This window comes from Plectropomus leopardus, chromosome 2, assembly GCF_026936395.1.
Source record: "Plectropomus leopardus strain MGB_pleo_1.0 chromosome 2, ASM2693639v1, whole genome shotgun sequence".
NCBI lineage: Eukaryota > Metazoa > Chordata > Actinopteri > Perciformes > Serranidae > Plectropomus > Plectropomus leopardus.
The window spans coordinates 21,880,497-21,899,836 of record NC_142177.1 but is presented as its reverse complement, the minus strand read 5'-3'; the positions used below and the strand labels follow the sequence as shown (position 1 = coordinate 21,899,836).

Genomic DNA, 19,340 nt, shown 5'->3' with positions numbered 1-19,340 from the left:
CCGGAACAGTCACGTGACCACACGCCGTAGTTCAAGATGGAGACTGAACGATTTGGTCGCTTTACTGTTAGCTAGTTAGCTGTTTACAATATTAACAATATGGCAATTATGGCGAACTGATCGACGTTTTAATGCTTTTATCGAGTGTTATGACTTAACCTGAGATGCGCTTTTGGCAGCTTTTGACCACAATGAAGTCTTGTTATTTGTAAACATACAAACACCTGAAGAATATTCAAGATTAAAAGGCAACCCGAGGAGACAACTGTCAATGGTCATCATTACAAACTCGTTTTGAGTGAGAGGAGATCGATATGGCGCTGAGAGAGTTAAAAGTTTGTCTCCTGGGGGTAAGTCAACGCTGATTTTGATGTGATCACGTATTAGTCCTCACTGTACATTTGACTGTACCTGTGGCATCAAATAATCCATACTGCTCCTCCATCAGGGTGTGTACCCTTATATCCAGACAGGTGTGTTTACATAGTTTAAATGTGTTGATACATGAGATCAAGTGGGTGGCAATACCAGTATTTTATTACTGTGATGACTAATCTGTACTGGAAATTGTAAAAATAGGAACGGCAGTATTTCATGTCTAAACCGCATAAAAGGCAATACAAGACCATATGTTTGCTGCCAGCAACCTATTAATGCATCCCCGAAGTATCCTCCGCACATCTCCTCTTCACCATAATAAGCTTAAATTTTGCTGAAACTGTTTAATCAATCATATTGAAACATGATTTGTTTTGTTTTTACGTTATTATAATTAAAGGATTTAATTTGCCCCACTGCAATCTTCAGGGTAGTTAGTTTCCAATATTGCTTATCTGTTTAATGTAATCTGATCTATTTTTTTAATCTGGTTTATTGCTGGGGCCCTTCACCTTTGTATTTCTTAAATTTGCCAATTTATTTAGCCTAAATCCTGCACTGTTTTAAATTTAGGTTCAATCATGTAATAGCACTGTGACTTTGTTTTGAAAACGCTTTATGAACAAATTTGTTTGTTACTATTATAATTATTATCAATATTTAAATTTAAATCTAAATCTAAATAAATTTGGGCTTTTTTTTCTTTAACAATTATTGACAATTTAAAGCCTGGAAAATTAATTTTTAAAGTTCTGATGAAAATAAAACCTTATCCTTATACAGGTGGCTTAAATAATTGTAGGGCTTTGCTGCCTTTAGTATTTCAAAATAAGTCACAAACAACATTTATGAATATATAAACAAAAAGCAGGTATCATTTTCCTAGCCAGCTACATCCCGCTAATACTTTCCTGAAGTTACCTCTTAACATCTCCTCTACATCATATACTTATAAGATTAAAATAGTGCTGAAACAATAAGTCTATTAATTGTATTGTTCAACAATGCTGATAATAGATTAATCAATTAATAGACTAATTATAGGCTATTTTTTCGTACCTCAATACCTTCCTGACATTTTCCTGGAGTATACAGAATATGACAGTATTTGAGTAAAAAAAATGAACAAACAAAAAACTTGTTTTTCGTGTTTTTGTTTACTGTGATCTTCTTGTCTGTGTACTTTTTTGTGTGTTAACTGCTCTGAGTATATTTGTTTACACAGTAAAAACACATTTTCTCCACAGAGGACAAAATATAAATATCAATCTCAGTCTGATCTGATATAAATAATGTGGCTAATAAACTGCTTTTGTAGCTGAAAGCAGTCATCTCAGAATAAAGATATATATTGTCATACTCTCAAACAGGGGTAGTCAGTTTTCATTTTTACAAGTCCTGAAACATTATCCCCACCATTGCAGTCACCATCTTTCTCAGCTCAGCTGCTTGTTTCACCAATAGAGGCAGACCTCTGGTGGCACATGATGTGCACTACAATACATCGCCTCAATGCAGCATCTCCATATGAGTTTAAAAGAAAGAGGAGCGTCTGTATTTTTTGAAGGCACTGAATCATGCCCTCAGGAATTCTAAATGCCCCACTATACTGTATTACCTTGACACCGTCCAAGCCTGATAACTAAACTGATAATCTATTAACTATGACTGGGTGATATGGAGAAAATTGATTATCACAATATTTTGACAAAATGTCTCTATCAATATTGTGACAATATTGTAGGGTTGACTATTGGTGCTTTTTCAGAATATTTACAAAATTAGATTTTTGATAAATAATCATCTGTAATGTAAATGTAATTTTACTGTAAAGTAAAATTAAATTTTGATTTTTTTATTTTTCTATATATAGATATATTTTTTTAACTTAACTAAATAATATTACTGCTTCTTGCATCAGTCTCTGTTTACACATTAGTCACAGTAATAACATTAATAACAAGAGCATATCATTTTCTCTACCGATATCTCATGAACACATTCCTGTATGAACATTATCACATTTCCTTTTCCTCCTGAACTAACACAATTAAAAAACAGACAAACAGTGAAAGCTTAACTACGTCTGTCCTGTTTAACTATCCTCAAGTTACAGGCCTACTAATGGAGCAGGAAGGAAGAAGATGCCTCAGAAAAGCAATCATGTCTGGGCATTTTGCCAGAGAATGTGCTTTTTTACTTGTGATTGCACTTCTAGTAATTGTATCCGACCATGTTTATTAAGCATCAACTTTATTTTGTCTCTGCAGGACACCGGCGTTGGAAAGTCAAGTATTGTTTGGAGATTTGTGGAGGACAGCTTTGACCCAAACATCAACCCAACAATTGGGTAAGTTCCTTCCTGACTCCCACGCTTAATGTTATATTTGTCCATTGGTTTGTGTTTAGGGTTGTCGCAGGACATAATGATGATTAATGTATGTTGTGGATTAATCAATTCCAGATAGAGCTGGATTAGAAAATTAATCAGCAACAGTTTTGATAATCATTTGATTGTTAAAATAACTTTCGGTTTTAGCTTCTCACATGTGGGGAGTTTTGGGTTTGGGATTTTTAACAAGCAATTTTAATATGTCATGAAGGGCTTTGGTGAACTGTGATTGGATTTATTTATTATGCATTTTATGTATTTATATCCTATTTTATGGAATTCCATAGATTAAACAGTGAATTAATTAAGAAAACAATTCGCAGATTAGACAGAATGAAATAATCGTTAGTTGCAGCCCTGATTCCAATTTCGATATTTTACATATTTATTCCTTTACCCATTTAAAAATACACGATATTTGCTGGCTCCATCTTCACAAAATAAGCACATGTGTATGCTTTTTTTGTTTCATGACCTTATAAAAAAATGTGTTTTGTGGCTTTGGATAAAATCAGGTGAGCAATTTGAAGACCTTGCTCTGTCATCTTGTGACATCTGTTGTCCTTTTTGACATTTTGTGGACAATTTGGTCAGTCCGTTGAAGAGCCCGACCAATATACGTATACCAGAATTGCTAAATTTAGCTTATTCCAGATATATATGGGTATCAGCATATGCTGGCTGATAAACAAGAACTGGCAGTACAGGTATACCAGATATGTTTGAGGTACATTTCAAACAGCCTCGTCGTTACACTGATTAATTTATTTTTCAACAGAAAAGTACCCACTGAATATTGGCAGATGTATTGTTATTAATTTTTTACAACAAAGTCTAAGTTTTCTTTAGAAATTGAATGCAGTCATCAGCTTCAGTACAGTGCAGTACAGTATACATTGGACTTTAATTTACTAATGTAGATAAATAATGTTTTACATTTGGAATTTTATTGTTCACCAGAAGATATCTCAAAATGAACTGATGATGTAAATGGCTATATGTGTTTTTCTCACTTAGACTCTAGAGAATTAGTTGGAATAAAAACCTGTAAGTTTTAGTTGTAGCTTTGATACTTGTCTGTATTTTTTTTTTATTTTGACATGGCACATCAATCATGAAGCCATTTCTTTTCACCAGGGCATCCTTCATGACCAAGACAGTGCAATACCAGAACGAGCTGCACAAGTTTTTGATCTGGGACACGGCAGGACAGGAGCGGGTTGGTAACATCGACTGAGGTTTTGGCCTCAGCGTTTTTTAATTTATTTTTTATTTTGGTGATTTGTGAACCTACAGAAGCATCATTCATTCACTTGAGAAAAAAAATATTTGTCCGTCTTTTTCTGAATTAATAAGATTATAATCTTGTAAATGGTGGTGCACTGTTTGCGTCACAGCAAAATGGTTGTGGGTTCAAAGGTCAGGGTCGGCTGGGGCTCCTTTGTGTGGAGTTTGCATGTTCTCCCCGTGTCAGCATGGGTTCTCTCCGGGTTTTCTGGCTTCCTCCCACAATCCAAGGACATGCATTTTAGGTTAATTTGCGATTCTAAAATCGCTGGAGGTGTTAATGTGAGGGTAAATGGTTGTCTGTCTCTGTGTGTCAGCCCTCTAGTGACCTATCCACGGTCAACCCCGCCTCTCGCCCAATGTCATCTGGGATAGGCTCTAGCCCCACAGGGCCCTAAATAGGATAAGCGGTTACAGATAATAATTAATCCAGTAAATTCTTGTTTTCTTTTAGAAAAGCAAGAGCACATTTTTTTTCCCATAAAAAGTTTTTTTTTGTAAGAAAGACTAACACAAAAATTGCAGACAGAGTGAGTATAAAGTATTCATAGATATGGTAGTTGTACACATGTGGATATGCAGGTGATTATGTGTATATGAAGATGTATTAAATCTGTAAAAGAGGAAGGCTGTACTGGGTATATACTCCTGGAAGTGAAGATAGAGGACTGAAAGCTTCCCACGAGGACTGGGTTGTGGCCCTTACCACTGTGGCTCTTCCCTTTTTCAGTGCATATGCATATTAACATGCATTTAAAAAATGGAAAAGAGTTTAATGTAAACATATCTAAAGGCTTTTATCTTTTATATTCCCTTCTCCAATTAAAAACAAAATGGAAAAAAAGAGGAGTTTTCTCAGAGTTCTGAGATAATAACCTTGTTAATTCAGAAAATGAATTTGATGATCCTATTATTTTTCTAACGTAAATGCATTTCACCTCTGAATAAATGTTTGCACAGTCAAACCACAACAACACAGATTTTTTTTGAGATGGTATTAAATCAGTTTGACTTGGTTTATTCGAAAATGTACTCATTTCTTCCATGTAGTTTTTAGAGGAAGTGAGAAAGCTGCCTCTATGTGCACCACTCCCTAAAGCAGGCTGGGAGAAAGTGCAGTTATTCATGACTTCTGATAGGGGGCAACATTTACCTTCCTTTCTGCTTGCTAACCTTCTTCTTTCAGTGCTCTTGATTCAGAAGCCCACTTTTAAATGACGTGTGTGGTGTAATGAATTTGAATTTGTGAGTGGCATCTGTTTGGTTGAGTAGAAACATCGGCAAGTCTGCGCAGTTTATCGCTTCTGTCATCTTTGTCTTGCCTCTCACTCCTTCTTCCTCATTGCATTTAGCGACACAAATAAGGGAGCGCCATTCTTTTTGTGTTATTATATCTTGCATGAACGATTGAAAAGTGTTATCTGTCAGCAGTTGTCATGTCTAGGTGCCACTTTTTGTGTAATCTTCACTCCTGTGCGTCTGTAGCAAGAATATTTGAAATGCCTGATCACCCAGAGGGAGTTTCGGACTTTAACCACTTACAGATGATATATGATAGAAGAAACAGGATACATCTTGGTGTTGGAGTACAGTTTTCACATTTAAGCCTATCCAAACAACACCAGACGGTTGTTGCGAAAGGAACTATTTTCTCTTTTGACTCACACACTGCATCTTGCATTGCTCTGCATTAGATCGCCACATCACTTCCCCCTTTTTCCCTGCATGTCCCTTTCCTTTTCTCATGCACAATCCCCTGCTGCTGTAATGTCTTATCCCTGCTTCTGTCCTCTCCAGAGAGGTGAGATAAGATGCCTTTTATCTTCCTTTCCCCCTGGGCCTCGGCTTTTTCACGGCCTTGAGGGGACATCAATGCAGCCTCGTTTGAGATAAGATGAGAGGATGAAACCCAAGCTGCCTCAGCCCACTGGCATGTGCTGCCACTGTGTCTTATCTGAGAGTCACTGCTACTCCACGTCCTCTTTTTTTCCCATTGTGTTTTCTCCGGTGGAATCTTTCCTTTCTTGGCAACAGTCTATTTTTTCTGTGATTCTTTTGTGTTCTTTTCCATTTTCTCCACCTTTTTCATTCCCACAGATCCACTTCTTTTACTTCCATGTGGCCTCAAGGCTTCCCCAAGGGTTTTACATCTGTGTGTGAAAGAGTAGAAACATTCCTTTGGTAGGTTTTGCATATGTGTGTGTGTGTGTGTGTGTGTGTGTGTGTGTGTGTGTGTGTGTGTGTGTGTGTGTGTGTGTGTGTGTGTTTTCATACAAAGCTGCTGTGGTATTTTGAAGCCTTTGTGGCCTGTTTTCTAGCTTCGGTGGAGCTTTGGCCTTTCTGAATCTGTTGAGTTGAGAAAGGGGAACACAAAGCCAGCCAATGCACATGGAAGGAGAGACCGGAGCAAAAAGGAAAGCTCTGTGATTTCCACAATCCATATCTCGAGACCAGATGAGGCCTCACAAGTACATCTGAGCCCAGCTGTCAACAGTTCGTCGAATCCTCCCCCCTCCTTCTCATACAAAACAAGCGAGGGGAACCTTGCATCCTACTGGAAGAGGAGGGATTCTTTCATTCTTTCATTATGCACCCGGGTTGCGGCTTCAGCAATTAATCAGCACTCACCAGGCATCACTGGGGCTGTTTTCTGGGCTACTGTGTGGCCAGACGTCTGGCCTCGTTGTGATTGCTCTCTGGGTTAAGGCAGAGATAGACCACACAGGACTGGTGGTGGTGCAGCCCGACACTAGCCAATGAAACAGGCAGCGCTCTCCTCAGTGCCTCTGCCAAGTATCCCGAGTTGGATTCCCGTTGGTGGACCTGGGGCCAGTAACAACTATAATTATGTGGAATGTGTGCTTTCCTGAGGTAACAGTGTCACTCCAAGATGGATAGTTTATTCCATCGTATTGTAAAGGAAAATAAAATTGGCGGGAAGGCAGGGTCATTCCAAGTGAAGGTCTTTTTCAGACATGGGTTGTTTCTATTAAAATAAATATCATTAGTTAATACATGACACATGGTTTTATTAGTCTGTTAAAAGCCCTAGTCCAGCGTATATTGCAGGAAGGCATGAAAAGTGGATAGGAGCTGGACAGGGAAAATAATCACTTCATATCTTGAAGTATTCTGTAAGTCAGTTTTTTTTTAAAGATTTTGAAACAGTTACAACTGCAAAGTCCTATAGAGGCCAGTAATAGTATTTATTGAGATCAAATGCTAATAAGATCTGCAACAATTAATCAACTGATTAATTAGTTAGCAATGATCAAAATAGTTGCAAACTAAGTTATTAGATTGATTTGAGAAATAAAAATAAAAAACAGTAAAATTGCCTGATTACAGCTTCTTCAATAAGAATATTTTGTTATTTTACTCCCTCATCTTAGGCTTTGAGAAACACTGATTCGCTTTTTTTAAAACTATTTTCTGATATTCTATAGACTAAACCATTAATTAAGACAATAATCGACAGATTAGTTGACAATGAAAGTAATTGTCATTTGCAGCCCTAGAGCTTATGTGCATATTTTTTCAGCAGAAAAATCATTTAAACAGTGAGTAAATGGATTAAGTCTCCAGTTTTCTGCTAGGGTGCCTTCAGACAGGAGGCAATATTGATATTCACTGTTTTGGATCTGTAGCATTTGTGTTGCTCTCATAATCAAATCAATAAATCAATTTTTATTTGTCATATACACAGTAATATATTATATAATCTGAAGTAAGATTCTTTTTATGCCAGCCAAAACAACTTTTAAATTAAATGTTCTCCAAAATTGAGATAGTTATCCTATTTTCTGTGTGTTTTGGAAGGAGGCAGAAAAGGAAGAGATTGGCTCGAAGCTGTTTGAAGTCAAAGAATGGTAAAAATCTAGACAAAAAGATAACTATTCTCTTGGTTAAATGTCAGCGTGTTAATGCATTTACCAAGTTTGTTAAAAAACACTGTTTGAGGGATGCAAACATAGACCCTTGTTTTTCTGTTGTAATGTAAATATGGTGTGAGAGTCTGCAGCCTTGCCATTGGTTCTGTGAGGCTGTACTTAGGCACATTTGTGCTTTGTCATAAATGCTGAGGCAGTTGTCGTTTTACCATGTTTGCCATCTTAGTGTAGTATGTTAGCTTGCTAACATTTGCTAATTAGCACTAACAAAAAGTGCAGCTGAGGCTTACTGGAATGCTTTGCGATTATTAAGTCACACAATGTCAGCCAAAGTATTGGAGAAATTATGAAGTGACCTGATGACGGAAAGATGGAAAGTCAGGGAATCTCCAAAGTCAGTAAGTGCCATCCTCTGGGCACAAGTAATATATATATACCAAATTTCTTGGCAATCTTTCCAGTAGCTGTTTTGATATTTCATTCTGGAAAAGCCTTGGATGTATTCACGGTATAGCAGGGTAGTTAGAAAATTCTAACGGTATGATTTTCGCGACAAAAATACAGACATTCTTGTTTATATTCAGCTTATACAGAGATGCTGTGTTGAGGTGATGTACTGTAGTGTACAGCACATGGCACCAGAGGTCAGCCTCTACTGGTGGAACAGGCAGCTGAGCTGAGAAAGGCAGTCACTGTGAATGGTGGGGAAAACATTACAGGACTTGTAAAAGAGAAAAATGCCTCTGAAAATATTGCCATAACTTTATCTTGAGATGACTGATTCCAACTAAAAAAACACTTTTTTAGTATTAGCCACGTGATTTTATTCAACTGGCAGATTGCCACCATCACCTGCACATCATCTGCATTCAGGCCACTAATGTGTCAGTATTCACTTTGTGTGTCATCTGGTCCTCCAGCAAGAGTCTATGGAGGAAGGGTGCTTTTATGACAGCATACTGTTCATTATTCTATGGGTTACAAGTATTTGAACCCATCAAGACTTAACAAAGTAGGCTAATTACATATTAGACATACAGCATTGTGGGCTAGACAATGTCATTCATGTTACAATGGCTTCTATCACCAGCAGCGTAGCTTTTATACTGTATTTCTATTTTTATTTTTACACAAATACTGTCATATACTGTCTACCCCAGTGCAATGCAAGGAAGATATGAAAAAATAGATACCACCCAAAACCAGTCCATAGTAGTGGATGAACTGGCAGACAAACAGACAGACCGATATGCTTCTACCATGGCTGAAAATAATGTTTGAAGATATTATGACAGCAGGGTTATTGTTGAAGCTGGATTTCAACGAGCACTGGAAAGAATTTTACCAGAAAAATACCAAAACCTGGCAACAAAGAAGAACCTCCCGCTTCTCAGGCAGCTATGGATTCAGAAGTGCACATGCTGTTTTGATTATGTGGGGCTTTGTGATGCATTGGTTTGAGATCAAATGTATAGTCTTCCATAAATATCAGAACGCTAACAGCTTTTGACACATTCTGCTCATCTTTCTCTTGATGGCTACCACATGTGTGAGGTCTTGGTGGAAAGACTTGCCGTACTTCCATTTTAAATAAAGCTACTTGGCTTATAGGCTCAGAACACTTGGCCTCTGGTTTAGTAAAACGGTGCTCTTTGTCTACTTTTGCTCATTTGTATACTCTGTTTTTATTTTGTCACAGTCAGTATGATTTATTTTATTGAAACTCGCAGTGAAGTAATCACCAGTGCCTCTGTAACGGATTAGCCATAGTCCATGAAAAGCCTCGCCACTGTTTCCTGATCCATGGGGTGTGAAAATATATAAAGTGCAATGATATTTTTAGTACTTTTTTCATATCCCAAAATGAAAAACTGGAAGGAATTCAAGGTACACTGTCTGTAAAGATGAGTCAGCATTGATTTCCTCTAAATGAAATACTCTGATCATCATGTTGACATGGTTTCAAAGCTATATGCAGGTTATAGAGTCTAGTTTAGACAGAGATGAAAATCATTCAAAGGCTTTAGACCTGTGATCCTCCTCTCTGTCCAACAGTGCCCTGCAGCACGTCTTCAAAGTATTGCTACTCATCACTGCTTACTTTCTCTGTCCTCTCATAGTTTCGTGCTCTGGCACCAATGTACTACAGAGGGTCAGCGGCGGCTATCATTGTTTATGACATCACAAAAGAGGTATTATTTACTTTTTCTCCTCAGCCACTTAATCCTCTAAGTACTTACTGTGTAGTTTCATTGTTTTGTTCCATGTCTTTCCATAATTTCTTCCTAGCTTTCTTGGCAAGAGTTAGATAAAAGGGTCGAGACCACTCTCATATGTGTATGGTAAACACAAAGCTACATCCAGAGTCTGCAACTAGCCTGGCTCTGTCTGAAGGTATTGAAACCTGCCAGTCTCCAACTTTCATGCCCAGTAATTATCACCTATCTTGTTTGTTAATCCATATAAAAAATGACGTGTAAAAGCAAAAATTCTAGCTTATTTCAGTTAAATGCTGGAATAATTTTTGGTCAGTAGCAGCTGGCAGGAAACTAGAGCAGAGTCCAAGAAGTCAGTGACTCGCTATGAGACTGAAAAATTAGGTTTTTAAATGAACAAGATGTGATTTCTTCAGTAGTAAAGTGTAGAGGTTTTTTGTTACCTTTGGTCAGCACCAAGTTAGCTGTTTCTAATCTCACTGGCTCCTGGAGGGAGCGTTTCTGCGTTCCCAGGGTCCTATGTGGATCCTATGTTTACAAGGTCCTGAGTTCTCAGGGTCCATATATTCCAAGATCGTTACTTCCCAGGATCCTATTATTTACAGCGTCCTATGTTCCCAGTGGCTTATGTTTCCAGGGTCCTAAGTTCCCAAGGCCCTATGTCCTCAGGATCCTAAGTTTCCAAGGTCCTGTGTTCCCTGGATCCAGTGTTCCCCAGTTCAATATTTTGTTAATACCCTAAACCTTACCCATGTCTCAAGTGAACATGGAGCTGTGAAACATCTTTCAGGTTCCCTTTATGTGCCATATAGAGCTGTGGAACATAGGACCTGGAAACATAGGAATGACCCCACTGCTGGCTCTAGTTTTCCATAAAGACATGGATGTCTAATTAATCCTTTTAACCTTCCTATGAGATACTCTGTGTCTGCTTATTTGTTCATTCACTAAAACATGTTATGTGTCATCAGGAGTCCTTCCAAACACTGAAGAACTGGGTAAAGGAGCTGCGCCAGCATGGTCCTCCTAATATAGTGGTCGCCATCGCTGGAAACAAATGTGACCTTTCAGATGCCAGGTGAACCCGAAATAGAGATGATACTGTGTGTGTCATGAACGCAGGTGTTCAGTATGATGGTGCCCCCACATTTACAGTTTGAGATTGGTGATGGGATTCAGATGTCTGGCTCAGATGGGAAAATGTCTTGTATGGAAATATGAACTTTTTAGCACTGGAATAATACCTGATACTTGCCTAGAAATATCATTGGAATTTACCGTATGTGGAGTTTGAGTGCATTCTGCTGTGCAACAAGGAATATTGGCTCTTGGACTGATTGTTATTCTTTGTGAGTGGTCTCTTGTGGAAAATAAGGCGATCAGACTCCAGTGGGAAAGTTGTGGTTATGTATAGTTGGCTAAATAATCCATCATACTTAAATATTTGAAAGAAATTGAAAAATTTCCCAGACACAGATATATCTATGCTTTTGGTAATATCATCCATGAAATTGTGAAATCTTCCACATAATAGCCGTGAAAATACAGTTTGATGGTACTGCATGAAACTGGAGAATCTGTTTTCATATTGCAACATAATAATTTTGGAATTCCTCTCGTATTTACAGGGAAGTGTCAGAGAAGGATGCCAAGGACTACGCTGACTCCATCCATGCCATCTTTGTAGAAACCAGCGCCAAGAATGCCATTAACATCAATGAGGTGTTTATAGAGATAAGTGAGTGTCTTTCTTTCTTCATTGTACATCCCCAGGTTCCCACTGAGCTGTGATAAATTAAGCATTGTGCTGCTGCATTAAGATAACTGTCTCTCTTAATGTTTCAAAGCAGGTTGACTATGTTTTGAACAGCATTGCCTATCAGAGGAGTAGTTTCTAAACTTTTAAAAAAAATGTAATCATTCTTTTCTGTGTTTGTATCAGACTCTGATAGCAATGAGCCAGTTCAGAGTAAGCAACAGATAATGCCAAAGCAGAATCCACTTAATCACGACATCCTGACATGTAATTTTGAAACAAACATCTGCAAAGATGAGGGGTTAAAGGAGCAGTTGATTCAGTTCTGAGAAGCTGCTGATAACATGGAGAGAAAAGACACATGCTCATTACCTTAGTCCCAGTTTCATACTACACATTAATTCAAACCAGGTTTTGACTGACCAATGCCTAGGGCAGTGATTCTCATTTTATGGCCCACAGGCTACATCTAGATATGTAGAAAGGGAGCCGGGTGTCCTGCAGATCATAGAGTGCCCCAGGAATGACGTCTTTCTGTAGGCTGACGTGAGAGTTTGCTTTGCCGTGGTTCCCTCATCAAAAGCCAATGGGGTTTTTCCATTGAATGTCAGATTTCTGTAGAAAATTAGGTCTGTGGCAAGAAAACGTTTATGATACTTGCTTGCCTTATTCAGCAAGATAATCTTCACAAATGTGCACCATTTTTTGAGGCCTAAATGCAGTCACCAGAGTAAAAGAAGTGAAGTAAAAGCTAAAGTAGGCTATGACTACACCACAACGGCATGATTTAACTTTGCCACCACAATAAAAAAAATTAGCAAATGCCTTTTTTAGGAAACATTAAAGCTTCGAATTTCACAGTCGAATATTTACTGACATATTTTATGTCGTACAACAAAATGTAAATGTTTATTAAACTCCTGTTAACCACAGACCTCATATCAGGCATATAACCAGTAAGCCATAGAAAAACCACTGACTTTGAGACAGGGAACCGGAGGTACTGAAATGCTAACTCATTTCTGGGGTTAAGGACTTCAGGAAGACTGAAGCACCCTATTTTCTAATTCACAATGAACATAAATTGATTCAAACTGGGAACTTTTTTGGGACTCAAATTGTAAATGAGGAGTCAGAGTGCATAGAAAAAGCATCATAATAGAACTTGTCAATCAGAAAGTGCCAGAAGAGGATCCCCCTGTTTTTAGTATGCATACCAACTTTTTTAGCCCACTTTGAACCCATTTTTCCAGTGTGAACACTCAATACTGAAACATTTTGTAGAATCAGTGAGCTGTAGGAAACAAGGTCGTACCTATAGTCAGTTAAAGTGGAAGCAGACAACTTTTCCTCAGAGCCTAGTGACTACCATCAACACACAACACACTGCATTTTGTTTTCCACCGTTACTTTGGTTGTTCCACTGTCTGCCATTTGTGTAGCTGGGGATATTAACTGCAAAGAACTTACATTGATACTCTTTAATAACTGGGGATAGCTACCAATAGCTATCAGGGAAAACAAAAGCATTGTCCCCTTCTTGTTGTTTGAACAATGGGGAACCCACTTCCTTTGTGCCATAAAATTAGCCATAAATTTACCTAGTGGCAGACAAAATTGCATAGTGAAAACAAGGCTTATAGGAAGCAAGTCTAAATGCAGATGTCATCATTATTATGACAACATCTGCATTATGACTGCATCTACTATAGCCATTACATTATGCAGTCAACATTTACATTGTAGTGATAAGTTAAAGCAAATAATGTATCTATCGTCTCTTTATCGACATACTTTTTTAAAATTGTATATTTAAATAGGTATTAAAAAATCAGTGTTTTACATAAACTCTAAAGCTGAATGCTGGTAACCTGTGTGTGTGTGTGTGTGTGTGTGTGTGTGTGTGTGTGTGTGTGTGGGTGTGGGTGCGTGCGTGCGCGCGTCTCCTCAAAGGTAAGCGTATCCCTGTTGCTGACGCAGCAGGAGGAACTTCAGGAAAAGGTTTCAAACTGGGACGTCAGGCCTCAGAGTCTCGCAGGACGTGCTGCTGATGATGCCGGTGACTGTCCTCACATGACCTGTGACCTGACCTTTGCTCACCCTCTGTGTCCCTGGCCTGGTTAAGCTTACAGCCACCACACACACCCTCAAACACCCAACCGACACGGATACCGAGGTGAAGCAGTTCCACTCTGACGACCATAGCAAATGCATTTTTGCGGCACTCAGCTACAGCAAATTGTCATATATCATCTGAACATTTCTGGCAGGAGAAGTACTTCAAGTTTACTGAGCGTCGACAAAAATGTCTGCATTGAAACTTTAACATGTAAGTGAAAGACCCTCATACACATAATGCTATGAGCTTCTATTATGGACATTCTATCATGGCCTGTATTTGGTGTACCATAGCCCCAGGCCGATCTGAGGACCTTTACAGCCACAGATTCATGAATTTAGAGATCATTTGTACGTGTAAATTTGTACAAATCTTTTCAACCAAAACACGAACTGTTTAAGTTATTGCCTTTTGTTTTATAGGAGATCCCACCCAAAACATTTTCAACTTTGTAAAGGATCCATCTTTACAGTTAATGTGTAATCAATAATTTATCATAAGAGTTTGATGAAAGAGGTTACAGTAGCCACCTGTGTTTGTATCAATATTCAATCTCAGTTTTTGCATTTCGGATTTTTGTAGCGATGTTTATGAATCACAGTTAAGCAACAAGGCAAGCAATCTAGCAGTGTTTGCAGTTTTCATTAAGATGTTTTTGAAGGCAAAACACCAAGAGGGTGTGTTAATTAATATTACAATCACACGGTAAAAAATGAAGAAATGAAAGGTGTTTGGAAGTCTACTTCCTTTACGTTAAAGGAACAGTTTGATATTTAGAGAAACATGCTTTTTTTGTGTTCTTGCCTCAGGTGAGATGGGAATATCGATACCACTCATGTCGTAACAATAAATATTGGGGATGTCACTGATCAGCTGTTTATCAGTTATCAGCTGATAATGTTATTTTTGACAGTGTAAGGGTGTCAGTCTATAGGTTGTTTTTGTGACTTTTTAATATACTGCGCTGTGTTCCACCACCAGGGCCACATGGAAGATAGCTAGTGGCGCCTGACCCACAGTGGTGGAACAGTGTTGATGCCGAAATATTGTGCTCACCCTCCAGTCTCCTCCCAGGTTGCCCCGATGAGTATACAGTTTAATTTTAGGCCACAAAATCCTATTAGCATTACTTATGTTGACACCATTAGTAGTGTCAGCACAGCTAGTAGTGCTAACATAGTTTACAATGCTATGGGGTTTTGCAGCGCAAAATTAAGCATCTTACAAACCAGGTTTACCTGCAGAGAGATTTTGCACCCGCTGGGGTTGGTGCGCGTAGCAGAGCAGCCAAGACTTATGTTAGTTAACCAGTGAAGAACGTAGGCTGAGCGGTGGGCACCACATTTCTGAATGTTAACACAGCTAATCAGCTGTCTGTCAGCAAAGCCAACAGAAAAATAAGCAAGACATTCACTACACAATACATTAACCTTTTGCCACCTCTAAATGGATAGCTCTTTGAATTGCAGCGCTTAATCTCAGAGGCAATTGAGTGCCATACTTAATGAAAGGCCTTTTAGTATTCATATCATTTAGCATTTTTTCTTAGAAATTACCAAATTAGTTACTCGCTAATGGATGTTGGGTTATTGAAAGCGAAATTAACCAAAACTGACACCCCTATCAAATAAGGAGCTTAGCATAAAGACTGGAAACAGAGGGAAACAGCTAGTAGTGTTTCTAAAGCTCACCAATTAACACGTTATATCTTGTTTGTTTAATCCGTACAAAAAATAAAGTGTGGAACTAGCAATCCAGGAAGTCAGTGGTTCAGCCAAGAAATAGTCAGGTACATAAACCACTTGGAAAATGGAAAATTGTTGCTTTTAATTTCTGTACAAATTGAACAAAACAGAGCCAGGTGTTTATCTCTCTCCGGTCTTTACGCTAAGCTAAGCTAAGCTAACCAGCTGCTGGCTGTTGCCCTATATTTTATAGACAAATATGAGAATGGTATCGTTCTTATCATCCATCCGCACACCAGAAAACAAACAAGCATAGTTCTCCCCCAAAAAATATATCTGTTGTGAACTGTGTTGTTCTTCTCTCTTCAAGTTTATTGTTACATGTCAACAGTTCCAGCGGCTCACGTGTACGCCACACTTGTACTTGTAATTACTGAGAAGGTATTAACAGAATCCTGTGTATGAGGTTCACCATAGTGCACACAGTGTAGTTGTTTCACAATATTACTTCAGCTTTATTTTTCTCTAATCTCATTTTAACTGGCAAGCACGCCTGTCCTCAATCCTTTGCTGCTACTTCTCAACAGTTTTACAGAGGAGGCAGATTTTTGTGAGGTCTTGCCAAATTCTGTAATTGTCCCATAAACATTTTTCATCTTTTCTTTTTTTTCTCTTTTTTTCTATTGCACATAATCAGCAGAGGCTTGCACATGCAATGTTGTTTTACTACCTGGCCTGTGATAAAAACAGATCTGGAAACTACTTCGGCCTCATTCAGAAGAAACTCAGACTTTTACAGCTTGAATCTCCCCTCAGCAGAAGGTTATAGGTGCAGAATCAGACGTGGCACTGTGTCGACATGCTGACCCCCTAGTGAACCTTGGTCTCCATTCTGCTCTGAATTACTGTACATGCTTCGTTCCAAGCTCTGCCTTCTGATTTTCCTTTCTCTGAACTTCTTTTGCCTTGTTCCAGGCACTTGTGTTAAGTCCAGCTTTCATTTTGTTTCAAACAAACGTGGTACACTATACAACAGGTTTTTCTATGATCCCCTCTTACTACTCTGCAATCCTTGCTATGTTAGTTTGATTTACCTGGCCTAATTGAACTTCCTTAGACTCATGAGCCCCCATAGACTTATTAATTCTGTTAAATTGCTCGTCTGTATCTCTTGAGCCCTTTTAGCCCCAAAATCTATTTTCAAAGTTGCCAAAAAATACAGATGCTGGCTTAATTGGACTGCATTTCCACATTTATAAATTTGGATTGTGTGCTTTTCCCACAATGCAAGCCACTATATTTGCCTTTCAGTATCTTAAATGTATCTGTTATTCATGAGTTGCGTGCAAAGCAGTGCTGCCTTTGTCTTTAGGACTTACCTATGGAGTGCAATAGTTATTATTAAGACAAAAGGTAAAAATGTTACCTTATCCAAGAAGTCAGATACAGAGTGATAATGTTCAAACAGCAGAGCACACACTCGTGACGCAGATGGTAATGGACGATTTATTTCGATCTAATTTTATGTTGATTAATGACAATTTTGCTCATTCATGGTTGATCTAAATGTGTGATTGGGCAGATCAAATCACTTTAAAACCGGAGTGACATCACAGGTTAAAACTTAAAGGGATAGTTCTGAGTTTTTTGAAGTGGGGTTGTGTGGGGTACTCATCCATAGTCATTGTATAACCTACGTCAGGAGGAGTGCCAACACAGGAAGCTAAGCAATGTACAGCTGTGCATGGGGGCAGCAGCAAAATGTATTTTTGCTAACCAAAAGAGTGCCCACTTGAAAAGATGTATATCAGCTTAAGTGTACGCCACATTGAAAATATTTTCACAGTCTTTACTCGACACAGACAGCTTGTTCAGATGGGGAAGCCGTGTACAGTTTTAGTTTCACATCTATGCTCTCATCAAAGCCACCAGACCCCATTGAAAAAAACAGTAATTTTGCTTCCCTGAGCACGGGAGATGCTGGTCCACCACTGCTTCGATCAGTTAGTTATGTTGTGTTATTGTATGACTTTGGTGAATCCAAATTAACCCTTTTAAATGCCAAAGTCACACAAAAACACAAACAAACCAACCGATCAAGGCAGCCATGGATCAGCAGCTCCGGTGTTCTGCAAAGTAAAATACTCTTTTTCTCAGTGGGCTCTGGCTTTGAAGAAAGTGATATAACAACTTAGGTAAGCAGTGGAAATATTACAAAAATAGCATACACTTAAAAAGATATTTTTTTTTTAGGTGAGACTTTTTTCAGGTGGCTTAAATATGATTTGTTGCTGACGTTGTCCGCAGCAGTGCATTGCTCAGCTTCCATGCCTGCTTGTCCAAACTGGGTGCGTGCTGACAGAAACCTGCAGTATATCACACACTCTACATGGATAAGCACCTCATACAACCCCAATGTAAAAAATCTGAACTATCCCTTTAAACTTGCTTTTAATTTTGATTCACTCTGCTTTCTTTGATATTCGTCCCTGTGTGACATTGTAATTGATAACTTTAACTATTATTTAATACAGCTTCAGCATTTATATCAAAAAGGGAATCACTGATACTTAAAAAGCTGCACTTTGACTATTAATTGATCCTCACTAACTATTAATCTGTCTGCAGTCTGTTAAAATCTCTGAGAAATCCCCTGATGGAACATCCTTGTAAACAGACTTCTTTATGTCCCTCAATGTTGTTTTCAGTTTCGACTGTTTGCTCAGTTCTTATTGCTAAAAAGAACACAGTGCCAAATAATGTCAGAACCATTTTGCTACACTGCACATAATTAGCCTTTTTTATTGACAATGTAATATAATGATTTAAAGTGCTAATCACGCAAATGCTTTAAAATATTTGAGTTTGATAATGACATTATCCCCTTTTGTCCCCTTATTTGGAAACGGCATGGCTAGAGACTGTGTACCAGTTTTGCATTGAAAAATACCATTTGTCTTGGGCTGGCCCTGGGAATGTGATTAATCTATATTATGTATATTTTTCAGTGTAAATATATATACCATCAAATTACAATGACTCTATTCTATTCTAAGCCAGTCGTGTGACTACAGTAGACTTGTACACCATTTGCAGTAATTCCATCAGCATTGTAGTTATCATATTTAGCTTTTTTCTATGTTTCATATTGATTGTAACAAAATGCCTGAAAACACTTGTTTGCAGTGTGTTTCCAAATGTGTAAAAAGGGAATTGTCAATTTATTTACTAATAAAAGATTGACAAAAATATGTTTTTCCCTCCTGTTGTGTGTGTGTGAGAGAGAGAGAGAGAAAGGGAAATAGTGAGTGTAGGTCCTATGTCTTCACCTCCTTGTGTTAGGCCCATGAGTTATGTCTGCATTAACTGGATCCCTGGAGATTCAGTGACAATGTTGTTAGTGATTGGTTGTGTTGTTCAGCTGGCAGACAACCGCCTGGCTATATATATATAAATATGACACTTGAGATGCGTGTTTGACTGGCAGAGAGCTTTTCACTGCTCTTCGAATAGTGCTGAGAGCGCAGAACACTTATTTGACAACCCCACAATCCCCCACTGAGCCTGCACTGTCTTTATAAAGCATGTTTACAAACTATGTAGGCTAGTGAATGGGA

General features: G+C 38.3%; 1 protein-coding gene across 1 annotated transcript; it reads left to right on the top strand.

Annotated features, from left to right (window-relative positions):
• The first annotated feature begins 26 nt into the window (after positions 1 to 26).
• On the top strand, positions 27 to 18,974 carry rab22a (RAB22A, member RAS oncogene family). Its single transcript, XM_042505131.2, has 7 exons — positions 27 to 350; positions 2,649 to 2,728; positions 3,908 to 3,989; positions 10,068 to 10,139; positions 11,135 to 11,241; positions 11,792 to 11,901; positions 13,873 to 18,974. Exons 1-7 carry the CDS (start codon positions 315 to 317, stop codon positions 13,968 to 13,970), a joined length of 585 nt encoding a protein of 194 aa, XP_042361065.1. The 5' UTR covers positions 27 to 314; the 3' UTR covers positions 13,971 to 18,974.
• The last annotated feature ends 366 nt before the right edge of the window (positions 18,975 to 19,340 follow it).